This window comes from Molossus molossus, unplaced genomic scaffold, assembly GCF_014108415.1.
Source record: "Molossus molossus isolate mMolMol1 unplaced genomic scaffold, mMolMol1.p scaffold_m16_p_11, whole genome shotgun sequence".
Lineage (NCBI taxonomy): Eukaryota > Metazoa > Chordata > Mammalia > Chiroptera > Molossidae > Molossus > Molossus molossus.
In genome coordinates, this window is record NW_023425346.1 from 81,636,871 (window position 1) to 81,664,737 (window position 27,867).

Consider the following 27,867-nt stretch of genomic DNA (forward strand, 5'->3'; position numbering starts at 1 on the left):
TAAAAATGTTATCCTATTCTTTCAAAATTCAGATAAAAATATGATCCTATTCACCCTGGCCAGTTTTGCTCAGCGGTTAGAGCGTCGGCCTGCAGACCGGAGGGTCTTGGGTTCAGTTCCCATTAAGAGCACGTACCTCAGTTGCAGTTTGTCCCCGGCCCTGGTTTGGGTCGTGTGGGTGGCAACCAGTCTGTGTGTCTCTCTCATACTGATGTTTCTCACTCTCTCTTCCTCCCTCTCTCTCTCCTGAAGATAAATGCAAAAATGTCCTCGGGTGAGGACAAAAAAATATGATCCTATTCTTTCAAATTTCAGGCCATATCTGGTGTCACAAAACAGAAACCCATTTAGTCTAAGCTAAAGTAACACTGTGATTTATTGTAAAAATAACAAAACCAAGCAAATCCAAGGACATCCAGTGCACACCAGACCTTATGACCAGCTCAGAGTTCACAGGCAGAACTTTGTGGCCTTCTCCAGTTCACTACCATCACCACCACTCACACACCAGCTTACTCATCCTTTTTTCCTCAGTTCCAGTTGTTTTACAGAGCAAATCTGATTGGTTCTCCTTGAGTAAGGTGTGTCTATTCTCGCCCAACCAATGGAGGCCAACATGATAAGAACATCTGAGCAAACACAGCCACCCAGGCCCATGTCTTAGGTACCGCCTGCAGGGGGAAGAAGGTGCTCTCTGACGGGTGTACAGGCAAGGACACAATGAGTGACAAATTTTTTATTGAAGTTCAAAAAATAACAATTGATACCAAAGTATTTATGAGAAATTGATATTAAACAGCCACATGAGTGGATACACAAAATAACTGAACTCTGACATGTGTGTGTGTGCTGTCACTTATTTCATTGTCTAGCATAATATTATTTAAGCTGAAGTAAATCTTTCCAGTTCTTCTTCCCTAAGCACTGTCATCATGTGTTCTTTCTATATGTATTACAATGCCTATGCTTTTGTAGTTGGCCTATTTTGATCTGTTAACTGTTCCACAGGTTTGCCTTCCGAGTCTGTAAAGGAAAGAAAAAATGAAAAGATGTAACAATTTTAAAAATACATTAGTAACATTTGTTTTTACTAGCTTTTCTCTTGCTCCCCTTTCCTTCTGTTTTCCAGATTTCTGTATTCAGTCTGATTCAACAGCTGGGGGAGGTGTGTGTGAGGGGGATCCTATAAGGGAAATCGAACCATAAGACCATCAGATATTTTCATATAACAAAATTAAAGTCGGCCTTCTTTGCTGAGCTTAATCTACTTTTATGTGTGGTGTCTCGTGGCTCCTTTGCTTCTCAGTCTGAATGTTGTTTTCAGCTGTATTTTCAGTTCCATTTCCTCTCCTGCTCCTGCTTCTCCTCTGTGTATGAATTCCAATTCCCCATGGGTAGCCACACGCCAACGTCCATTGTACTCTCCACTTTACGAATGGAAGGTGCAATGGATTTGTCCATTTTATTGTATATTCAAATAAAAGTCTGGAGGTCTGAGTGAATGTACTGATTGGTCATCCACAAAGAAATCTGCATCAACTTTGTTTTCATAAAGTATTGGGACAGCTCAGTTGTATACTTTGAAAATCTGGACTCACAGACATTTCTGTGTCCATTTCCTTACTCATCCTGAGGGAAGGATTTGGTTGTCACTGTTATCCTGGTTATAAAAGCGGGAAGCTAGGTTCTAGGATTGTCAGCAAGGCTCATGCCTGGGCATGTGGGAGGGGGTAGGGTTTGAAAAGAACCGTTTTATGGACATGATCTCTTCTACCAAGTTTTATTTATAGAATAAGAAAAGGCTAGTGAACGCCTTGTTTAACAACTACTACGAATGGGTTCTTGACCGAGTGTTTTTACAGAGTTGCTTTTAGAAGTCAGATCTGAATTTTCCACTGCTGTAAACAGAGAATTAAAAGAACAGAGTTTTTAGTATTTAAAGCACATTGATTTTTTACAGTTCTTCTCTTTTTCTCCTCTCTTGTTCCTTCCAGTCCAAGTTCCTCTGGATGTCTTGTTCTCTTTGGAGGTTGCGAGCTTTCGGGCTACTTTTATATGGAGTTTCAACCATGACAGAGGCTCATCCATGGCCCCATGGGCAATATGAGCAAGCACCTTTCTACCAACTCCCTGTGTAGCCTTGGTTCTCACAACATAAATCACTGGGCAATTTCTCAGTGCTTGCCAGTCCCTCCCATACAGAGAGTTTCAGGTAAAGAAGTGGTAAAAATGGAAACAGTCTAGATTATTATTTTATCCTCACCTGAGAACATTTTTCCATTTTTGTTCAGATAGAATGGGAGGGAGAGAGAGAGAAAGGGAGAGAGAGAGAGAGAGAGAGAGAGAGAGAGAGAGAGAGAAACACAATGTGAAAGGGACACATCGAGTGGCTGCCTCCCGCATGACCCCAACCAGAACTGGGGACGAATCGCAACCAAGGTAGGTGCCCTTGACTGGAATTGAACCTGCAACTCATTGGTCTACGGGCTGACACTCTAACCGCTGAGCCAAATCGGCCAGGGCTTGATTATTATTATTTTTGGATATTTGTATAGGCAGATTTAGCAAATATATAATCTTTTACATAACTTTACATAAATATTAACAAGTATTTTGCAAATATAAATATTTACATAGAAATTTACAAATATATGTATTACAAATATATATGTATGTATACATATATTTTTACAAAAAAAAAAAAAAATATATATATATATATAGAGAGAGAGAGAGAGAGAGAGAGAGAGATTTTCCCTGCTAAAAGAATTTTATCCATTCTATCTGTGGTTTATCTCTTCCCTCCTTGCACATCCACCTCCCACTTCCATGTCTCTGGCTCTATTTTGTTCCTCAGCTTGTTTTGTTCATTATATTCCACAAACAAGTGAGATCACGTGGTATTTGTCTTTCTCTGATTGGCTTGTTTCACTTAGGATAAGATTCTCCAGGTCCTTCCATGTCATCTCAAAGAATAAGAGATTTTTCTTTCTCACAGCTGCATAGTACTCCATTGCATATATGTACTACAGCTTTTTTATACACTCATCTGCTGATGGACACTTGGGCTGTTTCCAGATCTTAGCGATTGTAAATAGTGCTGCTATGAACATAGGGGTACATATATTCTTTCCAATTGGTGTTTCAGGCTTCTTAGGGTATATTCCTAGAAGTGGGATCACTGGATCAAATGGCAGTTCAATTTTTAACTTTTTGAGGAAACACCATAGTGTTTTCCATAGTGAACTTTTATGCATGTATGTGTAAACAAGGACATAGACAATAATGCTGGGGGGGGGGGGGATTGGGAGGAGGCTATCAATGGGGGAAAAAAAGAAAAACATCTGTAACAAAAATAAATTAATTAAATTTTTTTAAAAAAATTCTATCTTGGCTTTCTCAGCCTCTTCCTCTCACACACCTTCTGAGGAGGACCCTGACTTGCCACGTCACTGAAGGGCTAAGCTGAGGTTAGAGTATTTGGGAAGAGTTTGAGGTAAATATGACACGGAAGCAGTTTCCATACATTTTTAAAAATTGTTGACATTTTTATCCCTCTTTCAAATTGTTTACAAAGTATAAGAAAAGAAACGGAGTTATTTCCACATGACTTCGGTTGCTGGACTGTACTCCTCTGATCATATACTCTAAGACTGAACAACATGAGTCATGACTAGCACTGCAGAGATTGCTTCTAACTCAACTGACTTACCATCTGGCTTAACGACATCTTTTCCTTCCTCTTGGATTGGATCAAATTGAGTGTTAGCTTTATGTTCTGAAACCAAAACAAGATAAAACATGTTGGGTTTAGAGTATAACTCACAGCCTTTGAGGTGTTTTAAGTCAGTGTTTTCAAACTTTGTTGACCATGACCCACAGTAAAAAATGCATTTTACATCAGAATCCAATACATGCACTGTGTGCATATTTTGAAACAAAATGTTACAATATTTACCCTTTCCACACTTCTTACTCTTTTCTTACTCTTTCTGCTTATCTTTTTCTTTCTATTTAATCCTAGGTCATTGAAAAAAAATTCTGATCTCCTTACCCTTTTAGTATTAATTTTATTCTAGTTTGAGAGAATATGCTAGTTATTAAATTGATTTTCATGACCCACTAAATATTTTCACAACCTACCTAACCCACAACATGGGAAGCATAATGCTATATTTGATTCGAATACTCATTCAACAAACAGCCCCCCAAACAACCTGAAATCAACCCAATTATCTCCACTTTATCACCACTAAAGTTCCTTAGTCTGCATAAGATGATCATTTATTAGAAGGTTTAAAAACCTAAAACTTTTTTTTTTTTTTTTTATCCTCACCGAGGATATTTTTCCATTTTTTGTACAGATAGAGTGGGAGGGAGAGAGAGAGAGAAACATCGACGTGAAGGAACACATCGAGTGGCTGCCACCCGCACGACCAACCAGGGCCGGGGACAAACTGCAACCGAGGTACATGCCCTTAGCGGGAACCGAACCCGGGTCTCTCCGGACCGCAGGCCGACGCTTTAACCGCTGAGCCAAACTGGCCAGGGCTAAAAACCTAAAACTTTAATTAACAACTTAAATTGTTCCAATACGGAGACTCAGAAATACATTCTCGACAATTTGGCTTCTCCTCGGTCCGGGACAGCTGCCCAGCCAGCCTTTTCACGACAGAGCTCGGGGATGTTCGCAGACCTCTCGCCGGACTGGAGCCTTGCAGCCCTCGGGCCTCTCCGTGAGGGCCGCACCAGTCCTCTGCACGTAACACCAGCCAGGCAGCTGGCATAACAGACCACATGCCTGGAGATACTGTCTATCTGAGTGGGCCTCGTAAGAGATCTAGTTTGGCTGGGACTGAGTTCACCACACTCCTCCGGACAGTGACTGGGCTGCTTGATCATCATCGAGAGGGGCACTGATGAAGCACAGTCCTCTAAGCTTGACCTCCATCTATGTTACGCTTCGTCCCACCACTCACCAGCCATATTGCCGAGCTCATAACCAACCATTCAACCAAACAGCAGATGCTCCTGCCTACCTTTGCCAGCTGTCCTCATTCTTTTGGGATCTGCTGCTCTTGCTCAGTTACCCTACTTATTATCTTCTGAATACAATTTTATACTGTCTCAGGTTCATATTTCTGGCCTTGCCTTGATCACCTGCAACGCCTCCTTTGCCCTTTTTTCCCTCAGGTGGGGATACCTTTCCCAACTTCTCTCCTAGCCAACCCTCCACTTGCACACGCCCTTTGCACTGAATTACACGAATAATTCTCACTCACTCTTCCAGACTCAGCTCCCATTTCATCTCTTCCTAAAAGCCTTTCATTACACACCCAGCCTATGTCAGGAGACCCTGTGTGGTCCCATTATACACTGGGCCTGTTTCTGTCACCACACTTCTCAATAAGGTAGTTTTGCTGCTTCCCAAGCAAGACGGTGAACACTTTGAGGGCAAGAACAACATTTGATTTATGTTTATGTCCCTAGGACCTAGCACAGTTGTTGTTTTTTTAAATTGTGGTAAAAACACGTAGCATAGACTCTGCCTGTTTAACAAAACTTTCAGTGTGTACAGTATAGTACTGTTAACCATATGCACATTGTCGTGGAGTAGATCTCTAGACGTTTCCCATCTGGTGTGAATGAACTAGCACAGTTTCTGAACAAATGCCCTTTGACTATCTTTAGCCATCCTAGGTCACAACTAGATCTCAGGATATTATTAAATTGTCTCCTTCATACAGTACAAGAATCTTTCCTTTCCTTGTAAGTTTTTAGATTATTTATTATATACATTCTTTCTTTTTTACCTGTCTCGACCTTAGTTTTATTGAGTTGTTGTTGTTTTTTTAATCCTCACCTGAGGACATTTTTCCATTTTTTGTTCAGATAGAGTGAGGAGGGAGAGAGAGAGAGAGAGAAACATCGACGTGAAAGGGACACATCGAGTGGTTGCACCAGGGCCGGGGACAAACTGCAACCGAGGTATGTGCCCTTAGCGGGAACCGAACCCGGGTCTCTCTGGACCGCAGGCCGACACTCTACCGCTGAGCCAAACCAGCCAGGGCTTTATTGAGTTTTTTAATTCATTGCGTATCTTGGCATTTACCTTTTCATAGTCTCATGGCTCCTTTCCCTCAGATATGTTTCTGTGGCCAAAATTCCCTTATTGTGTCCCTCACTGTCTCTCAGAGTGATCAGTACATAGAAGGTGTTCGATGAATATCTGGTCATTTCCTTCAAAGATTTTAATAGATTTTGAATATGATCTTATATTTTAGTATAGGATTAGGATGATGAAAGTTTCAACTCTTATTATATGGCTAATAGGTAATCAAACTGCTAACAAATTGAGTAAAACTTCTTTGAAATTTAGTGTTAAGTCTCGAATGAAAAGAGTATTTCTTTTTTCTAATTGATATACCTACCATCTGAGACGTTCTGGTTTTCCTGGTCATCACTTGTAGCAGGTGAGATAGTCCTTTCAACTTCTAAAAGTCAGAAAATTAAGTATTAACTTAATTCAAAAGATTAAAAAATTCTCACACATGAATCATCTCACTGATATGTTAATAAGCAGAGATGCCCAAACTCTGCAAAGTTCTAATTATTTTCAATGCTTTGATCTGAATTTCTGGAGCAGTGTTTTGGGCAAGGTCCAATGGTGACAGAGCCAAGATCAATCAACTCTATATACACCTTGACCTTTGTTAATAAAAACGCAGCATAAAATCAGGTCATTTTCTTTCACAAAACCCTCTGTAATGCCAGTATTATGGGAAATTTAGAACTACCTACCAGTCATTGGAGACAAATTTAGAATGACTGCTTTATAGCTCATTATCATGAAAGGAATTTACAGCTTTAGAGGCCTGCCAAGTGCAGACAGGACACAGAGGACCTCTAAATTCTGAGGGCAAAAGATTTTGCATGAAAACCAAATGCTCATCAGACGTTTGTGCCTGCACCCTCTGCCTCTGCGCTGCCTCCCGGCTTTGTTTGGGTTCACCAACAGCCAGACCGAGTGTGAATTCCCACAGCCCGCCCTCTGCTGTGACCTCTTTTCCCATGCCCTTCCTCTCACTGCCATTACTTTGACCTTCGACCTCCCGAAACTCAGGTCTGGATGGTCTGGACCAAGGGCAGTCCTGCTCACTGCCAGAGTTTTTTTAATTTATTTTTTTATACCAGTTAATCCATTCTGAGAGGCAGCAACTGTTTTAATTGGTTGAAATTTATACTATACTGGTCGTTAAATATTTTCAATACCACCCCTGCCTGGAGCTTTTAATTTTATTTCTACTTATTACTTCTTTCTTTATCCAAGCTAGATGCCTATAATTCATCACTTCATTGGCTTTCTTGCAAGTATCCTCAACTTTTTTGATTCACCTCCTTCCTTCCCAAATGGTAAGATAACACAACTACTCATTTTCCATCCCCATGTTCAATGTCAATGACAAAATTACCGCAGCACCCATTTAACCCATTTAGGGTGCCAGTAAAACAAGAGAAATATGAGGAAAAAAATGAGAAAAACAAAAACTTTTGGGAAATAATTTGATATTCCAAATCAAGTCATCATGGAAACATTCAGAGTTTTGTTGGAATACAGTGCAGTGTTATTTTTATTCCAATTGCATTGATGGCAGTACACCCTACTATGTCGGGGCTTACTACAAATCATCCATCTAGGTTTCCACTCCTGCGTCCAGGCAGCCGAGCGCCTCTGCAGCGAATCACACAACATATATTGGAGTCACTACAAATTCATGGTTTCTAACTTCTACTGAGCCCTCAGCTCAAAAAAAAAAAAAAAATCTGTGTATTTCCATGTTCCTTCTTTCCTTCTGACGGTTATTTCAAATCTGTACTTCTTCCCTTATAATGGTAGCCTTTCCCCTAGTCTTGGGGACCTGGTCCTGCTGCCTGTTTTTTCTGAATCCCCCCATCCTACATACTTCCCTGTATCCACACCCCCACCTCTTCCCTTCCCCTAGGCCTTCGAAGCAGAGGCACTTCCTGTATGAAGCTGATTCCGTGTTCTGGAGCTTATTTTTTCCTGTCTTGAAAATCTTTCTCCTCACTACCCGCTGTCTTCACCCTCTCCCTCTCCATTGGTTGTTCAACATTAACGTTCATTGATCCAGATCGATCTATCCGACTGTTTATGTTTTTGGGTGTGCAAAACACGTACATAGAACAAAATCAATAGGCATGAGAGACCATGCAGTGACATAATCAAGTTAAGGTGGGGTCATGCTGGACTGGGGCGGGCCCTAAATGCAATGACTGGTGTCCTTGGATTTGGAAATGTGGACTACACAGGGCAAGACAGACACGTGAAGACAGAGGCAGGGGCCGGAGTGACACCGCTGTAGGCCGGGAATGCCAAGCGCTGCCTCCAGATGCTGTAGGAGGCAAAGCAGGATCTCCCCCAGAGCGTCAGCGGAGCAGGGCCCCCCACACCTCTTCTAGTCTGGGGGCCATGAGACAACACAGTCCTGTTGTTTTAAGACATCCGGTTTGTTGTAATTTGCTATGGCAGCCCGAGAAAATGAATACATATGGTATACCCAAAATTTATGTGGTCATAGTGTTTTCAAGATGTGATTTCTTTAGTGTTCTTATGAGATGTTTTATTTCAAAGGACACAGTAAACCTGGCAGTTTATCTTATAAAAATTTTAGTTTAAAGGTGGTAAAATATGGATTATAGTTATCTATATTAAATAGTGATTCAGTTTTAATGAATATTTTAATACTCTTTCAAGAGCAGCCCAATAAAACATCACATCTAAAAGATTACCTGATTGATATGGCTGAAAAGATATCAAATCTCCAAGTGCAACAAGTTTTTCCTGTTGAAAAATTTTGTAATTAGAGAATTAAATGACCACAATGATTAACTTAATCATTCTTTAAAAGAAAACACTTTGATTCTTGATTTTTAAGTAACCAACAATTACAATTACCCAAAATTACAACAATTTTTATGTACCAGAAATTATACAACCAAATGAACAGTGATTCTCTGCTGATTTTTTTCAAACTTGTGTTGGTTCCTTATTGTTTTTAGGAATAAGATTCTAATTCAATCCAAAGAAAACAAATGTATGCCTTGGCCTAGGAGAAACAGTTTAAGATCATTATCAAACTCAGTTGCCTTGTATCTATTCTGACATTACCTGAATTAGATCACTTGTTATTCTGGTCATTATTTGTTCACTTATTTCAATATCTTGGAGATCTGTGAGAACCACCCAAGTTCCATTCTCAAATTTCACAGGCATAGAAAAGACGATCCCTTCAGGAATACCAAACTGGCCTGCAGTGAGCAAACACAAAGCCAAGAAAAACAAAAACACTCAGAAAAATAAGTCTTACCTATGAAACACTGTAGAACAGACATGGTACATGAATATTAATGATGATGGTGGAACTAAGTTTCTGGCGATTCTTCTTCAGGGAGAAGTGAAACCCTTCAGAAGTACTGACTGGGCATCTGTCAAAGTTCTGACAGTTCCCCCTTCTGTGTTTCTCTTGGAAGGGAGCACCATGTTCCCTCTTCTTCGTCCCTTTGTTCTGGGTTCAGACTGCCTGCCTCTGCCTGGAGGGCTGATGCAGTCTTTCTTCTCCATCTTGTCTGGGCTCCTTCTGTCTACTTCCCAAGGCTTTTCCTTGTGCCTCTCGCAGCCCCTGAGCCGCTGGCCTTGTCCCCCTGGCCTTCTACTCTTCTAAGGTACTATGGCAGTCATACAGTTCAGTTGTGAGGACTGGGAAGGGAAAGAGAGGAAGCAGGAATGTTGGTGATTTCCTCTCAGTTTCCAGTTCCCAGCCTGGATGTGCTCCAAATAAAAAGATTGACAATACTTGTTACTAACTGAGCAACATTCAGATAACATTGCCCCACCCCTTGAGCACCTCAGTCAGATAAGAGAATTATGCTTACCATTCTAGCCATCACAAATGTAGCCACTAGGGCAAAATAAATGCAGAGAGTCAAGAAACTAGGGTCTAAAAAACTTCCTCAGAGGGTGTCCCAGGTCCTCCGTTCACTCTCTATTTGTTTTCTCTGTAAAGAGCCAGCTCTATGGGTAGATAACATATGAGGGTTTACTTATATGGACAGTTTCAGGGAGACAATGGTCACAGCTCCTCTTCCCCAGTATTGCTTCATTTACTGATGAAATGCTACAGAGATTAATTAAATTTTTTACAAATAAAGGTAACTTTTAAAATGCCTATTTCACTAAGAAGGTAATATACTGATTTGTAATATACTGATTGAAAGGTAATAGACAAAGAGAATGTTCATACATTGTAACTGCAGTTGAACAAGATTCATTGAGTGTCTGCCCCTGAAGGAGCAGTGGGAAGACCCAGGCAAAGCCCTGCCTGCAGGGGGTACACACACTCTAGTGGAGGGAACATATGCGACTAACCACCCATCCATAAAGGCAGGCTGGAACATGCTTTCTGATGGAGGAACATAATGCTACGTGGGTACAGAGGACAGGCAGAGCTTAATCTGATCAGGGGGCTTTGGGGGATTTCCTTGAGCTGCACCACAGTCACAGGCTGAATGGGGAGGATGGTGGTTCCGCTAATTAACATTCAAGAAATACAAGGAACACAATTATGAAATTGTTAAAATCCAGACAGCTTAATGATCATGTTAAGAGATAATAGGTGGGGTCACAGAATCAGGAGTGCAAGGCATACATGGAGGTTTTCCAATATTACAAGATGTGAAAGACCCAGGTTTACCTTCACTCAACACTCCTAAGGACACGATCTCGCCAGGTGGTGAGCCATGGTACCAGTATTTCAATGTAGTGGCTATACTGTGTGCAGCCAACATGCCTCCAAAGTGTTTTCCTGTGCTGACCAAGTCTTGAAGAGTTGCCACAAATTCTCTGTTTATCCACTCACTGTAAGGAGAGAAAGAAGCAATTTTTCAGTGAAGGGAGAAATGGAGATGAAAAAGACTGTTCCCTGGGACAATGAATCTGAGTATAAATAATCATCTCCACAAAATAGAGATGCGACTTCCTGCATCCTTTCTTCAAACTTCTTCTATCCCATAAAACATTGATGGAAAAGTAATGAGATAGAGCAGAAAGGAATCTCAAAGTTTCAAACTAAAAACAAGATAATTAATAAATATGAAACACAGAAAAGGAGTCAAAGGCTGCAAGAACAATTACTTTCATTACAAAGAATTTATTCTATGTAGATACTATCTTGGAACCAGTGATATCCTTCGTTTTAAATAAAACAGCATCATAAAATGTTGACTTACTCATATTGAGAACTAGGGAAATAATGCTTTGTATTGTGTTTTTATAATCTGAAGTTTATAGGCAAGGAATAGTCCAGCTAGACTAGAGCAAGCACTAAATGGCTGCCCCTGCAAAGCCATCACAACACAGTCCCATTAGATACTGCCCCTATCCAGGTAGCAACTGCAGAAGAACCACACTCCAAGAGGGTAAACTGGAGACTTAGCCTTCCTAGGGATGGACAAAATTCTTAAGGCCGGAGGAAGGGAAGGAAAGGGAGGGGCATTGGACAGGAAAGTGCTGCAAAATTTTGAAAAATGTTTCAAAGGCTCTCCTCCTTCCCTCTCTCCTCTGCCCTAGCACAATGGCGGTGTTGACAGTGGTGGGCACAGTTCTAAGGTAGGCTTCACCTGTAATATTAACCCATTTAATCTTCAGAACCACTCTATAAGGCCCATACTATATTACTGTTTCCATTTTGTTGATGAAAACACTGAGGAATAGAAAGGCTAAGTAACTTCTCTAAAGTCACACAGCTAATAACTGGCTACCTGAGAATTTCAACCCCGGTGCCTTGGCTCTAGGGGCGATGTGCCCCTCAGCACTTCTCCATTCTGCCTCTCCCGGGACAGAACACCCAGCAGGGCCTGGGCCTGCTCAGCATCTTCATTCCCTGTTCTTGAAAATGTTCAACTAATTTCAACATTGGTTGGTACATATCTGTCTTTACGTTAAATGAGATTCACATTACATATGCTTGCTTTAGAGAGAACTTTAACGGAACAGGTGAGCCACTTTCAGGATAATCTGAAATAGAAAAATGTATAATTTCAAAACCAAATAAATTGGAGGTGGGGACTGACTAGCTGAAATACTATGGAACTTTCTATGTTTCTTCAATACAGAGCATAAACAAAGATGAGTGTAAACAATGTCGAGTTAGTTTTGTACAAAGATTTCCAAGATGGTTTAAAAGATTATGACAATTATTAAACATTTATTCAACACTGTTAGTATACTTCTCTTCGAAATATACAGTACCTATCAAAAACCAGGCTTAAAATAGGGCGTGAAAAGTCAGGAGGTCCCCAAATAGCACTCTCATATCTGTAAACCTTGGCTTTTCTCAGGTCAACGTAGCTATTTCCACTAATATTACCCCAAATGATCACATCTTTGATGCCTGTGAAGAAAAGAAACAAAAATTAACATAACAGTGAACATTAATATCCAATATTTCCTGCAGCCTATTTCTCATTTGTGTGTTTGTTTTGGGATTGGTCCTTTTGCTCTAAAACAGATCTCAGTTTATGCTGCCTAAAAATGTGCAAATGATGCGGCTCAATCATCTCCTCATTCAGGGTTGGCGATCCCTCCTAATGCCCTGTGAGCGGTGTGGTGTGGGCATATAACTGAAACCAAGGAATACTGAAATGCTCCCTGAAGAAATCGCTGCTGATAATGATTCCACTGGCGTTGGTCCTGACTTCATTCCTCTGCTTGCCTTAGGAGAACTATTTATCTACTTTGATTCTGACAAAAAGTCCCTGATTCTAGACTGGAAAAGAAATGTGGGCAATCATGTAACTCCCCGGTGGGTTCTGTCTGCTGCAGAATGAGGGTGTTGTAATAAGAGGACCCCGAGGAACATCTTGACGCACAGTTAGCGAATTAGCTTCTATGTGTGAGGCCCTGCTAGGTGGTAGGCTTACCAGAAAGTCCATCAGCCCAAATCCTTGCACAATTCTAGGTGGTGGGGAGTGGATGAGAAAACAACTGCTCTACAGTGCATACTTTAAAGGAAAATCAGAGGATGGGGTTAGAGAGAAATAGGGATTGGTACTGAATAAGATTCTATAATTGTAAATGTTCTAGGAATATTGTCAAAATGAGTAATTTTATTGATTTGTTTATTACCTATTTATTTGCTTAAAACTCAATTTGTTTATAAGGCCACATCACTTCTTACATTAAAGATGAAATTCCTCCCTATTTCTTCTATAGGAGGTAAGATTGCTGTTGGCCTCAAGTAACAGAATAGCCTACAAACTTGGCTTCAGTGGCAGGAATGTACTCTTCTCACATAACAAGCTGTCAAGGAAGGCAGTGATGCGGGTGCTTGTTCAGCAGCCCAAAGATGTTATTCTCTTGGCCTTCCCCTCATGGTCCTAAAATGGCTGCAGCAGCTCAAGTATCACACTCTCACAGTTGTGTTCAAAGGCAGGTAGAAGGGGATAGAACAAGACAGAGGCTTCCTCCTTTGCCTTTTCAGGGAGTGAAACGTCTTTTTTTTTTTTTTTTTATCCTCACCCGAGGACATTTCTCCATTTTTTGTACAGATAGAGTGGGAGGGAGAGAGAGGAAAAGAGAGAGAGAGAAACATCGACGTGAAAGGGACACATCGAGTGGCTGCCACCCGCACGACCAACCAGGGCCGGGGACAAACTGCAACCGAAGTACGTGCCCTTAGCGGGAACCGAACCCGGGTCTCTCCGGACCGCAGGCTGATGCTCTAACCGCTGAGCCAAACCGGCCAGGGCGGGAGTGAAACGTCTTTGCATAGGACTTCAAGCAGATTGCATCACTTGACCAACCCCAGATGCAAGAGAAGCTGAACAAATGAGTGTCTTTTTGAACCTTCATAGCAAGAGACAGGCTAGGGGGAGAAGTTGGGGGGGAGAAATGGATCTTGTGTAGTCAACAATCAGTGTCTACCATCGCCCTCTGAAATTCTCTCTCATCACGATGACTCATGAAATAGCAATAGCCAGTGATGCCTCAAACACCCAAATCCGGAGAGAGCTAGTGATGTGCATTTGGGCCCTTCTATTAGCTTCGTGTTGTGGGAGGGAAGGGAAGGTGGAGTCTGGTATGGAGCTCATGGGATCCCACAAGGGGAAAATAATTCTCCAGCTCCAAGTAAGCATATGGTAGGCTTTCTGCCTAAAGTCTAAAGAAACCTTTTAATATCACTGGGTATTGTCTTTCCTACTAGCTTTTAGGTCCTTTATAGCTCTAATGCCCTAAATTATACTAGAGAAAATTATAGTGGGCATCTTCTTTTTTCCCTCCTAGCATCTCTCCCTAGTTTTTATTTTATTTTTTTCTTTAAGAGCATCCTGGTTTTTCTTTAACTAAACACCATTCCCTGATTTCATTCCATATGGGTTGAAGGGCGATTTCCTCACCCCTTAGGTCTATCAATAAGCATGAAACCAAAATTCCAGATTCTGGTCACGACTGATCTCAAAGATGGCCATGTGGCCCAAGCCTGGCCAATGAGGTATTATCCACCCTGCTATTTTGAAGACTTGAGAGAGGGGGGGGCCCTCTTTCTGCAAGGGTAGTGAAACTATGAACATATGAGGCAAGAGATGCCAGGGGCCATTTTGGCACTTCTGCCTATGAGTCAAACCAACACTGAGCAAAGCAGAGCTGAGCAATAGGCCAAGAGAGAACACAAGCCAGTCCTGATATCATCGTCTGAGCCCTAGCATCCAGCTACACCTGAAATCAAAACCACCTCCTGCACTTTCCAGTGATGTGAAAGTCTTCTATCTGACTTGAGTCACTTTGAGTGGACGTTCTGTCACCTGCAACACAAAGAATCCCAATAAGCCAAAGTGCATAGTCACCTAGTGTGAGAGACAGTCACGTGTAAACTGAACTCAGGGGATATCCTGAAAAGGTTTGCTACCCTCTTGGCATCTGGAATTTTCCCCGAACGATTCTCCTTGATGGTTTTTGTATTTCACATCATTTTTTTCAGCTCGGTCTCTGTAGCTGCTGAGTTTCTCCTCGCTACTCCACTGACAATTCTACTCTGACCACTGTCCCTCTACTGTCTCTCTTTCCTTTTTCCAACTTTACTTTGTTTTTCTTTTCCTCCTTCTCATGTGCCTGTCTTTGAGGACAGCAGGGCTTAGAATGTACAGCACCAGCAGACCCTCGGAAGTGGCTTTCTGGCTGAAGCCCCTGCCAGCCTGCACCTTGTTTAAAATGTTGTAACTCTGCTTCTTCTTGACACTTTCATCAGCATGTCTTTTGATCATCACAAAGATCAGTATCTACACATATACATATAAGGTTGGTTGGCAACAGAGATAAAATGATTAGAAAATTCTCGCTTTCCTACTGAATGATTTTAGTATCAATTTGGCTGAGGTATGACAGACCCTGGGGGTAACACACTGAAGATGTGTATGCAGGAATAGCAGAAGTTATGGTTCTAGGGCTTCACTGTAAAGAAATGGATAATACAGCTCTTGCCGTAATGCATTAGGGGCTCATTGAAATCATTTATAGCCCCATTCAGAGCATTCTGGGCTTCCATCTAGTATCTTTCCAATTGCCTGAGGGAATGCCTTGCACATCCTTGAATTCTCAGTGGACTCTGTTGTGCCTGCTCCAGCTAAGGCCACAAATAGCTAAGATTGGTTAAATATGACAAATATTTTTAACTACAGCAATTCTATTTTAAATACAACAGTCCATTTTCTGATCCAGTCTCATCCTCAGGTGATTGTGACATCTATCAGTTCAAAGATTCATAGGAGCAGAAACTGATCAGGTACCACAATCCCACCACAAGTTTAATGGCTTCGAAATGTTTACCATGTGCCGAGTGCTCTCTGCGCACTTCGCAAGTGTTATCTCATCGAATCTTCATGTCAGTTCTAGGTGCTATTAACAGCCTCATTTTACAGGTGAGGAAACTGAGGCACAGCCAGGTGAAGTGATTGCCCCAACACCCACAATTAGGAAGTGGGGTGGAGCCACTTTAACATAGGGCTTCACTGTAAATTTTTAAAAAAAATTATTAGAAAAACAAAAACACTGATTACATTTTTAAACTAATATCATGGGTAATGAAATGAAATATTAGGTTTCAAATGATTACTTGAAAAGTATAAACCTTATTGTATAATGATGGACGTCAGGTAGTCACGAAAGCCAGTTAAAAAAAATGCTTGCACAGAAGTCAAACCACACAGGAAGGCGTTTTTTGTATCTGCCTCGCACTCTCCACTCGAGATTCCTGAAGGATCCTAGACCGCACAGAGCTACTTTCAGATCAGGTTGCTCAGAAACAAGCGGAAACGGGGTTCACTCACTTGAGGAGGCGGTTTTCAGTTTCCTGGCCAGCGTGGCTTTGGCTTGCCCTTCCACCCCCAGCGCCACGGCCACAATGTTGTGCGCGAGCTTCGGGGCGTATCTCATGAGCATCGCCGCTTTCAGGTTGACAAAGGTCTTTCCTCCCACAACGACTCGGACAGAGTCGTGAGCGTTTTGCTCGAGCAGGTACCCGTAGAGCCGGCACAGCGGCACCCTGCTCCGGATGCTGTCCTCCAGCGAGCACACCTCCTGGTCGGTGGGGTCGTCCAGGACCACGACCACGTGGGCCTGGCGGAAGGCGTCCTCCGCCCTCGTGCAGACCGAGATGCTCCGCAGGAAGGGCGACACCAGGTCCTGCGTCTCTGTCGCAAGGATTTGGAGAATTTTTTCGGTCTGCTTATTGTCAAATAGAGTTATGCTAATCTCCGTGTTCACGCCGAACACCTCGCCGCTGGCCAGGATGGGAATGAGGCTGTAGCAGGCAGGGGCAGCTGCGCTAACAACGCAAAGCAGGGTTAGGAATGGTCAAATCTTTTGTCCCTTTGAAGCCTTTATTCTTGATAGATATTTCTGCATGTGCGTTAATAGAGTGATTTATTATTTTAAATAAGCATACACAGCTGTATAAACACCTTTTCCATATTTTACACATGTTGCTACTTTTTAAAGACTTTATCTTTATTGGGGTATAATTGACAAATAAAATAGTAAGATATTTAAAGTGTATAATTTTGCATATGTATATATTGTTAAAGGATTCCTCCATCAAGTTAATTAACATATTCATCACCTCACCTATTTACCTTTTTTAAATGAGAACATTTAATTTTTAAGGCTAAAATTCAAGAGTAGAACAAAAAATGTTCACTACTAACCCCTTGTTTGGCCATCTGAAAATAATCCCCAAATAGGAAATGTACCTGTTTATATGTTTTTGCAAATTAAAATAGAATATGCAGAAAGCAAAATTGAGAGAACTGTGTCATACTTCTCTAACTACATGTTTACATTGTCTTTTAAAAAGATAAAGAAATACCAAGTTCCTCTTAACCATAGCTCTTTTGTACTTTATACCCTTGTCTACAAAGCAATGACCATATTTGGAAAGACTATATTTTCTAAATCCTTATGAAGAAGCTTAGGATTGACAGTCTAGGTATCACCATCTCTTGCCCATAATTCAGCAAGTATGTGGGGACTCTCTGTATGGTTTGCTATCAACTGAGAGCTGTAATGACTCTTGAAGGGAGTTTGGAAATGCATCTAGGAGTTTTTGGTTTTCACAGTGGGTTTGGGGAGGGGTCCAATGGGGGTCTCCACAGTAGCTGTACCATTTTAATCCTTTAAAAAAACCACCTGAAGCAGATGTAATATTTATGAAATCTGGGTGTTAGGTTCATGTAAGTTCATTACATCATTTTCTTTCTGTTTTTTTTTTATTGTTGAAAGTATTACAGATGTCCCCCTTTTCATTACATCATTTTAAATTCTTTTCTGTATTTGAAATCTTTCATAAAACAAGATTTTTAAAATGAGCATCTCTGTTAGGATCCACACACATGTAGTCAGAAGGCCAGTGTGAGACAGAGACTGATGGGTGGGGAAAGGAAAGGGGGAGGGAGAGAGAGCAAGACCGACAGCAAAAGAGACAAAGAGAGGGACAGGGTGTGGGGATACAAAGAGAGAAAAATCAATGACAAGACTACAAGTGCCGAAGACTGAGAGCAATGAGGAGAAGTGAGAAGGAGAAAAAGAAAGAAGGAGCAACAGTGAGGGGCAGGGATCCAGAAAAGGGCGCCTGACGGAGAAGCAGCTGTGGCAGGTGGGAACGGAGAAGGCCACAGCTAGCGAGATGGGGCAGGAGAGGCGAAGCAAGCAAGGGACAGGGAAGGAGAGACCACAGGGCAAACAGCAAGATAAGGGCAAGATGAGCAGGAGACAGTGTGAGAGGCACTGAATGAGGAGATGAGCTGGAGACAGAGTTATCAAAGTGAATATCTTTGCTGTAAAGTTGTCCTTAGATTTAATATGTGTATACATATATATACATATAATCTAAAGATCATACATGTCCTATCTTGGAGGATACGCACACACACACACATATATATACAAATCTCAAACTTGACATTTTGATATTCTTCTATCACAGAATTAATCCCACATCACCCTCCTTTCTAAATATAAAAAGCCAACCTCCCAAATCCTAGGTTTTGACTGTCCCACCTGGTGATCCAGACCTGCAAAGGGTCGATGAGGTCTTTTAGGGATTCTTTCTCCAGCTCTGTTTCTATAAGTGTCTGCAGGTTCTCTTGAGCAATTGTCTTCATCAGCTTAGTCATCATGCTAGAAGTGACACCATAGTAAAGCTAAACTTTGCAAAAGAAAAGTGAACACCAGAGAAAATATAATTAGGTGATCATGGCTATGATGCAAAGCTCTTGTTTAAAGCCAGAGTGGAGTAAAAAGAGCTGAGAGAATACTTTAGAAAGCAAGATACTAGCAAAACAAAACAATGTGAGACAATGATAATGTTTTGAACAGATAAATCAACTTAATTTATTTACCTGGGCATGCTCCAGGAACTCATTATATCCTCCCAAAAGCAAACCCTTTCCTCCACGATCCAATAGCTCTCTCCAGATGATGGGAGAAGTTTGGTGGCTCCATTTATTCTCTTCACACAAATCTTTCAGCCACTTCTGTTGAGAGATATTCCAAGCGAAGTCACACATTATATCTGCCTCAGAATCCAATACTTTAAATTCAAACACTAAAATACTAGCTTGGTTTTTTTTTTTTACTATTATTGTATATACATAAAATTTACATATATTAAACTGTAAAATGTAAATATAGAAAATAGTGATGAGTTAAGCAACAAATTAATCAGATAAGAAAGAATATTCTTCAAATTCACTGACCAAATAAAGGTACAGAAGTTTGCTGTCTTTGCTGAGGAAACCTGGAGTGTTATGTTAAAAAGAAGCCAAGTGTTCCAACTCAAATGCTTTCCGAGAAATTCAACTGCCTTTCCCCTTGTTCTTCTACAGGAAATATTTCCAGTCTCAGGGCCATATACATTTGATATTGCTTTCCAAATCTGTGAGTGAAGTTTATATTGTTCAGATCAAATTGATGAGTTAACAGTTACCTGGGGGATTTCTGATAATATTTATTAGAAAAAGCTTAAATCATGATCTGGTTTGCATCAGTCAAATCGTCCAAAGAGGAGAGCTGATTAGAGATAGAAAGCAACATTCTCATGGGTAAAGCACATGATAGCATTTTTGTCTTTGGAGGCATGTGTAACGTCACTGCCTTACAAATAAAATCATAGAAACAAATTTCCCTTCCGATGTTGAAGTCTCTCTGCCTTTATCCCACCTTAAAGCAAACAGTGCTGCTGTAAAGATTCCACCATGGCCTTATATTCACAACACAGCTTGACCACTGAAGTTGAGTCTATGGAAGAAAGGGACTCTACCCCAAAGGACCTTCTGCATCAAGGGCAACTTGATATCCTGGCAAGAGCTGAGAGAGTATAGGACTAGACCCCGAGGGTGTTGAATCAAGAGTGGAACAAAGTTGGACAAGGAACACTTTATCAATATGAATCACTCTTTTGCAATTTAAGAGTGTACACCTTGGCAAAGACCTCAGAAGACAGTGGTCAAATGTTGCTAGGATGGTTCTCCAAAGCTTGGAGAAGGTGATGGCCCACATGAAATGAAATAGGAATGCCAGAACTGCCTTGGGAGACAATAGAATAAGGGACCGAAAAGCTCAGAAAAACAGGCATGCAAAAGTGTATGTGCTACTACAGAATGCTGGAAACCTACTAGTCAACGAGGTGCTCTAGAAGGGCCTGGGACACTACATGCACAAAGCGATAAGAAATGCACTGGTGAAAGGGGTCTCAGTATTGCTGAGAAGCCGTGTGGCCATCTATTCTAGGCCAGATCTGTTGAAGGACATGCTGTTATAGAGCTGGACTCCAGGCCCCTGGGATGATAGAATCTTGAAATAGGAGGTGGCCATGGGGCAGTGCCCACCAGAGAATATCTATTGTGAAAGAAGCACTAAGCAACCCGGCAGGAAGATAACTTAGACAGCTGAAGGCACGTGGGCTCATGAAGAGCTAGAAGCTATGAGATCAAGCTGCCACTCTCCAAAGCTGATGTGGCTATTGTTGCTACTAAATGTCCAAAGTGTGGCAACAGAGACCAATGCCGACCCCTTCATAATGGCATTATCTCTTGAAGACACCAACCAGTCCATTGGTGGCAAGTTGATTATAATTGGATCCCCTCCATCCTGAACAGAACAGTGATTCATCTTAATTTGAATCAACATATATTCTGGGTAAAGAATTGTTTTTCCTGCTTATAGGGCTTTGCCCAGCACCCTGTTCAAGAGCTTACACATTATTTAACCTATCAACATGTGATCCTGCAAAACATCACTTTGAACTAAGGGACCCACTTTAATGGAAAGGCTACATACATAGGACACATAACCAAAGGATTCACGGGCCCTATCATGCCTCATACCACCTAGCAGCCTGAGAGAGGGACGGAACAGCCCACTGAAGGTACAGGCACCAGCTTGGAGACTGATGCCTTGCAAGGATGGGGTACCATTTTTCAGGACACAATACATATCATAAATCAACAGTGTTTTGCCTCAATAGTTAGAATGAATGAATCCAGGAACCAAGGGATGAAATTAAGAGTGACCCTGCTTACCATCACCCATGTGGGGAATTTGTGCTTCCTAAAACCCACTTGCCCTCGAGTCTGTGGGTCTGCAGGTTCTAAATCCTGGGGTGGGGGTGTGCATCTATCAGGAAGACTCCCATTAACTCTAAGCTATGGATGACACTTGATCACTTTAAGCTCCTGTGCCGGAGACCGGCAGGCAAGGAAAGGAGTTACCATCCTGGACAGAATAATTGGCCTGGATAATCAGAAGCATGTAGGGCAGCTTTACCCAATGTGGGCAGGAAAGAATATTTGTTATCTAGATGATTTATAGGGGCATCTTTGCTACTATCTTGCTCAGTTTTGACAGCAAATGGACAAGTGCAGCAGTCACATCCTAAAAAAGGAATGGAGACTAGGGCTTAGTCCCTAAGCATACAGGAATAGGTCACCACACCTACTTAGTCACCTAGACCTGCAGAAGGTGAGGGGAATCTATAATGGATAGTAAAGTGATAAATGTCAGTTATAGGCCTGAAATGATGTGCAGTGGAGATTACAGTTCAGCTGATTAAGCTTCTTCTAAAGCTTCTCTAGGGAGAAAGGCCAACCAGAATCCTGAAGAGCTGTTCTCAGATGATATGAACTTATTAGGTGGGCATGTGGATCCAAATGGCACACCTGGTGACCTGTGGCAGATCCGGTCATTGCAGTCCAGGTTTCCCCTTCATGACCAAGGCACTCAATCCCTCGGCCACTGGATTTGTTGGCTGCCGATGGCTCAGTGTTGAGTCTTCCTCCAGGAAGTGATCTTACCCGAAGGAAGTTCCCTTGCCTTAAGTTAAATTCCTTCCCGGGGCAGCTGGCATCCAGTAACTGTTAGCTGGGAAGTTCAGAAGCCTAGCCCCTTAGCCTGTTTTGGGGGTACCTCTGAAGTACCAACCAGCTTCAGAGTTCCTGGTATGACTGGCTGAGCCTCTGTTGCAGATCATGGCAGTTCAACTTCTCCCGTTGCCCAATGCTGCTGCCCCTACTCCTTCCCAGGACGATGTTCCCAAGAGCACCCTCGAATAAAGGAAATTCCTTCACTGAAATCTTCATCTCAGTCTGTTTCTGGGAAAATCCAGTCCCAAAGGAGGGTATTTCAATAAACAGGCACCCTATGCCATTAGAAATCAATATGAAAGTGAATGGGAAGTTAAAAAGTGCAATATGAGTTACCATGATTCTTGGGGGGGAGAGGGGGGCAGCCAAATTTTTTCTACTTATTTATTAGGGTCTCATGTGTTCTACTAGGTATTAAGGGAAAAAACAATGTTTTGAGACTGGAAAGTGAAGATTTATTTTTAATATATATTTTTTCTTTATTGATTTTAGAAAAAGGGCAAGAGAGAGAGGGTGAGAGACAGAAATATTGATGAGTGAGAACATCGATTGGCTGCCCCCTGCATGCCCCCTACTGGGGATCGGGCCCACAACCTGGGCATGTGCCCTGACCAGGAAGTGAACTGGTGACCTCTCGGTGCATGGGTCAATGCTCAACCACTGAGCCACACCGGTTAGTCAAGTGGGAATTTATTTTATTAGTAGTAAAATATCAGTAGTACATGAACATTCATTATAGGAAGCCTATCTGATATATTACTATTAAGCAAATTAGAACACATTTTTGTGCATGCGTACATTTAACAAATTGTAAAGGCTTCTTACCTCCCAAACATGAGGATGCTGCGTAATTTTATATGTCTGAAAATCAGGAAGATTCTTTTGTAAATAGTCTGCCAGAAGTTCTGCTTTAGCATAATATGGGCAATCTGCTCTACCTAAAAGAGTTCAAATTCACAATGCTTCCTTTTATCATACAGACATTATCATGCAGTTATAAGTATATGCTGTATAATTATAGAATTAATCATAAAGTTATATTTTACAACATAGTTATAGTATAAATTGCCACCACATAAGCTTTTGATTTTTATTATATTGGTAAAGAGAAGGTCAGTCAGAATCTTAATAACATACAGAAAGGGAAAAAAGACTATTGAATATTCACTCCCCTCCAGTACTATGGTAGATCTCACTTCCTCTAAGAGGCTTCCATGCTACGAATTAAGCATGCACTACAAACAGTGCACTATTCATTAGTAGCCATGAAAAGGCAAAGTGTGAAGTGAGGAGTGGTGGTAGAATCATATGTGAATTTGATGTATGTAGCTGGGAGCATTGGGGGAGAAGAAGCTGAAGTTAGAGAGAAGATTCTGGAATAACTTCTACTCTGGTTTGTGTAGATGATCCTGAGCTTAGCAGAGAGAAACTGTCAGTGAGAAGTTTAATTATAGACAAGTGCAGTTGGAGGTATCTGCAGTACATCTAAGTGGATGTGACCAATAGGTAGCTGCATGCATAAGTCTTAAGTGAAAACCCCATGTAAGGGCTTAAGATGTAGATTTTGCAGCCATCAACACACAGGAAATTAAAGCCACTGATGTGCAAGTACTTGGGTGTCTGATAGGCAGGGGTCAAATACAGAAGTTTCTCTATAGCATTCTTTCCTAGTCAACCCCAATTGCCAGTTCGTTAACCTCATGGAGACTTCATCAACCCCTCCCAAACTCTCCCTATCTATTTGCCACCCTGTCTGGTTCAAATTCATAGTTTATGAATTCAAACCACTCTCTGGCTTACGTATTAAATTATCTTGCCCCACTGTGCTCTGGCAAATCAGCCTGATAAAGGCCCTTCACTCTGGATGAACCAAATTACCTGCCTTTTCTGTGCCTAGGTCCCATCTGCTAGCCACCCCTGGAGAAACATGGCAGAACCAAGCAGAGAGGCACCATTGAATTCATGGTCACCAGCCTCAACTGGCCCTCCCCTCCCCTTGGAGATCCCTATTTCCCTTAGCAGCATTATTCTTTTCTCCACAATTGCTGTTCTAGACTTTGTCCACCTCCTTCGAAACTCTTTCTTCTCTCCAACCTTTTTCTGGACCACCAAAAGACAATAGACAACCTTGCTCTCTACTTTACAAAAAATAAAGCCAATCCATACAAAAAGGCATCAGTTGGGAAAGCCCGCAACCTCCTGCCATCACATGTACAAGCCTGTCTGCATTTGGAGTCATCCTTTCCTTCTTTCTCTTATTCAAGGGAAAAAGTACTCTACCTCCTGTCCAGGTCTAATCTTACCATGTATGCTCTGAATACTACGTTCAGAATTTCCGCTGATTCTGATCAGTTCGTTATACCTTCTTTCTGGAATGTTATTTCTGTTTCTAATTACCCTTTTCCTTCATATATATGTATTTTTTGTTAATCCTCACCTGAGGATATTCTTCCATTGATTTTTAGATAATGGAAGGGATGGTGGGGAGAGAGAGAGAGAAACATAGATGTGAGAGAGACACATTGATTGGTTGACTCCCACACAACCCTGACTGGGGATCAAATCTGCAACACAGGTATATGTGCCCTTGACTGGGATTCAAACCCACAACCCTTCAGTCCGTGGGCTGATGCTTTAACTGCTGAGCCAAACCGTCCAAGGCGTTTTACCCTTCATATTTAAATATACTCATCATATTTAAGTTTCTCCAGTACTAAAAAACAAAAAGCCCATGCACCTCTGTAGCTATTGTCTTCCACTTGATCATTCTATTAGAACTTTCATTATTTTTTAATTAAAACTTGAAAGAGTTCTCTACACTTGCCATCCCTAGTTCTTCACTTCCATTTATTTCTTATCCCACAGCAATCTGGATGTTCCCATAATTCTCTAGAGGGTCACCAAGGACCTCCATGTCACTAAATCCAATGGATACTTTTTGATCCTTTTCTTGTTGACCCTTGGCACATTTGGCCCCCTCCTATCCTCTTGCAGCACACACTATGCTTGGGAATTCTCCAGGATTTCTTTCTACTTCTCTGCCCACTCCTCACTATACATTGTAGGTCTGTATTCCTTTATCAATCTATTAAAATGTAAGCATTCCACAAGGCTTATCTTCATACCCTACACATTCTTCCTGGCCAATCTCCACTCTCTTGGTTTCAAGCAGCAATCTGTATTTCCAATTCAGACCTATTTCCTTAATCTGATCTATACCCTCTTGTAGTTTTTCATCTTCTTCTGAATGTCCCATAGGCACTCAGCATGTCTATGATGGATTTTGGTACCACTCCCTCACTAAATCTTCTCCTTCTCTTATGTCCTTTATGCCCATCTACCCCATTATCTAAGCGTATTAAGACTATCCAGAGTATTAAGCCTGGTCTTCTACTTTCCACCCCCAATAACTCCTCATCTACCCAGTTATCCAAACAATCACTTGGGAATAATTTAAACTCTTTCTTCTTCCTTACTTGCCTTCCTCCACCCAATCAGACAACTAGTTCTATGGATTCTAGATTACTAACATCTCTACAATCCACTTACTTCTTTCCATTTCTATTGTCTACCAGCCTAGGTCAAAACACAATTATCTCTCAATGGGACTATGGCACCTAACTGGGCTCTTGGCATCCAGTCTTTCTCTTTCCGCACTGCAGAGATAACTCTCAGATGAAGTGTAAATTTTATAATGTTCTTCCCTTCCAAAAACCTTGCATGTACCTTGGATAAAGTTTAAAATACTGAACATGGCTCACGAGGATCTACATTCTCTAACTCTGGCCTCAGGCTATGCTAATCTTCCTTGTACTCTTTGCTCCAATCCCACTAAATCTATTTCAATTTTCTACTTATCATATAGTCTCAACGACCATCAAGCTAGTTTTCCTCATTCCAACCCCACTTCTTATTACCCATGCCTAAAGTACTCTCTTTCTTCTTACTTCCTCTCTGTTAGGTAACTCTTTTTCATCTTTCAGGTCTCAGCTTAAAAATCACTCCCTCTGGGAAGCCCTCTTGCCTAAGTAAGGTCCTCTGCCACTGCCACTGCTCCCAGAGAACCTGAGCCACACGAGCTGCATTCTTTGTACGTTTGTTTACCACTCTCTTCCCAGCATACAGTCAGTCGGTGCTTAGGAGTATTCTTATGAATGAATACAGAAGCACAGAAAATTTATTTTCAGGAACATGGGAGGTGTCAATTGTGTTAATGCATCAAAAAGGTCAGATAAGACAAGAACAAGACAGTTTCTCTAAAGTCACTGGTGACGCTGGTGAGGGCTCTTTTGGAAAGGAGGTAGATGTAGAAGCCAGGTTGAGTGGAAAGGGGACCTAGACATAGAAGATCAGTCTATTCTTTTAAGAAAAGGGAAGGAGGTAGGTACAATAGCATGTTGTAGTAAAGGTCTCTTCAGTGCATTTCCAGCGGTCATTTCCAGTCCTTCTCCTCCATTGCCTACAAGGTGGGCTTCCTAAAATGCAAGCCCATTAAGGACACTCTCCTACTTAAAATTTTTCAATGGCTCCTTATTACTTTTAAGATACTGTTCAAACACCTTTGCTTGGTGCACTTGGGGATCCCGTTCTTGCCCCAAGTCCTTCCCCAGTCACTTCCTCCATATCCAGATCGTCCATTAGGCCATGCGACTTGTAGCCTCTGTGCCTTTATCTGGAATGGCCTCCCTATCCCTAACTTTCACAAATCAGCCCCTGTAAGACATCCCAGAGCCCTGTGCTCGTCTCCCTCATTGCATTAATCACACTGTATCAAAATTAGTTCACATTCTTCTGTACCCCGTGAGGCCGAGAGTTCCTCAAAGCAAGGACATGTCTTTCCCCCCACTGTATCTCCTGTGTCCAGCAGTGCTTTGCACAGGCTCATTGCCCAACAAACACCTTTGAATGATGCCTGAGGTGGTCCATAGAGGTTGGAGTCGCCAGAACAGAAGCCAGTTAAGAAGATGACAGCTAAGCGGCCATAGGAGGCGAGCAGCTGTCGGTGTTTTGAGCGATCTGTGGGCTCACGCAGGGATCACTCACCTGCAATCACGAATTTGGCCATGATGTAGCTGTGACCCGGGGCTGGAACCGCGACTCCCCAGTTTCCTAGCAACCACGCCGCCAAGGACAGGGCGCAGGCGCACTCTATAGCTAAGAGCGGGGTCTGGCTTCCCGCGGGAAAGACTCGATGTTGGGGTACACAATCAAACATGGCCTTTAAAAGCTCTGCGTTCTCCTCCGTTCCTATCCTTGCAGCCAAGAAAACTAGGCATACTCTTCGGTAGACTTTTTCTCTAAGTGAATCCTCAAATCGCCGCGAACGGGCTCTTTTGGACCAATGAAGGATCCGTCAAATCTCGCGATAGGAGCGGCTCGCGGGGCCGCTGTCATGCCGGCGCCTGAACGTAACCACGGGGCTGAGCGCCGAGGTGAGTGAAGACGCGCGCGGACGGGACAGTTGGCGGTGCTGCGCTTTAGACTTACTGCTTCTTGGGGCGGGTCTCAGGAGATTCCCGGGCGTTAAGTTCAGGGAGGGGGGTCACACTGGGTGGCCTAGTTCCGAAAGGACGGGCCCCTGACACTGGTTCTGAAACCTGGAGAGTCTGGCGGGTCGTCTCGCTCCCGAACGCAGACCACATGCAGACATCCCCGTAGTGTGCTGCTTCCTCTCCTGAGCCGGTCTACCTCGTTCAAATCCTTGTTCCTAATAGTCCGGTTCTGCCGTTGCTAAATGCTCTTGTTAAAAAGTATCCAAAGTTAAACCCTTACGTTTCTTTGACGACATCTCCAAGGCAATGGTAACATGAAATCCGCCCCTGCAGAGGAAGCTTTGTGGGGACACTGTTGCACCAGAAACCCACTTCGTTTCTTAAG

General features: G+C 42.1%; 1 protein-coding gene across 1 annotated transcript; it reads right to left on the reverse strand.

Annotated features, from left to right (window-relative positions):
- Nucleotides 1-961: 961 nt before the first annotated feature.
- MDH1B (malate dehydrogenase 1B) lies at nucleotides 962-27,060 on the reverse strand. Its single transcript, XM_036253350.1, has 13 exons — nucleotides 27,034-27,060; nucleotides 22,816-22,928; nucleotides 18,970-19,104; nucleotides 18,629-18,771; nucleotides 16,402-16,898; nucleotides 12,329-12,470; nucleotides 10,773-10,936; nucleotides 9,191-9,330; nucleotides 8,812-8,863; nucleotides 6,432-6,494; nucleotides 3,713-3,778; nucleotides 1,833-1,898; nucleotides 962-1,023 (listed from the first exon to the last, which is right to left on the reverse strand). The coding sequence occupies exons 1-13, from the start codon at nucleotides 27,053-27,055 to the stop codon at nucleotides 962-964; spliced, it is 1,665 nt and encodes a 554-aa protein (XP_036109243.1). The 5' UTR covers nucleotides 27,056-27,060.
- Nucleotides 27,061-27,867: the final 807 nt, after the last annotated feature.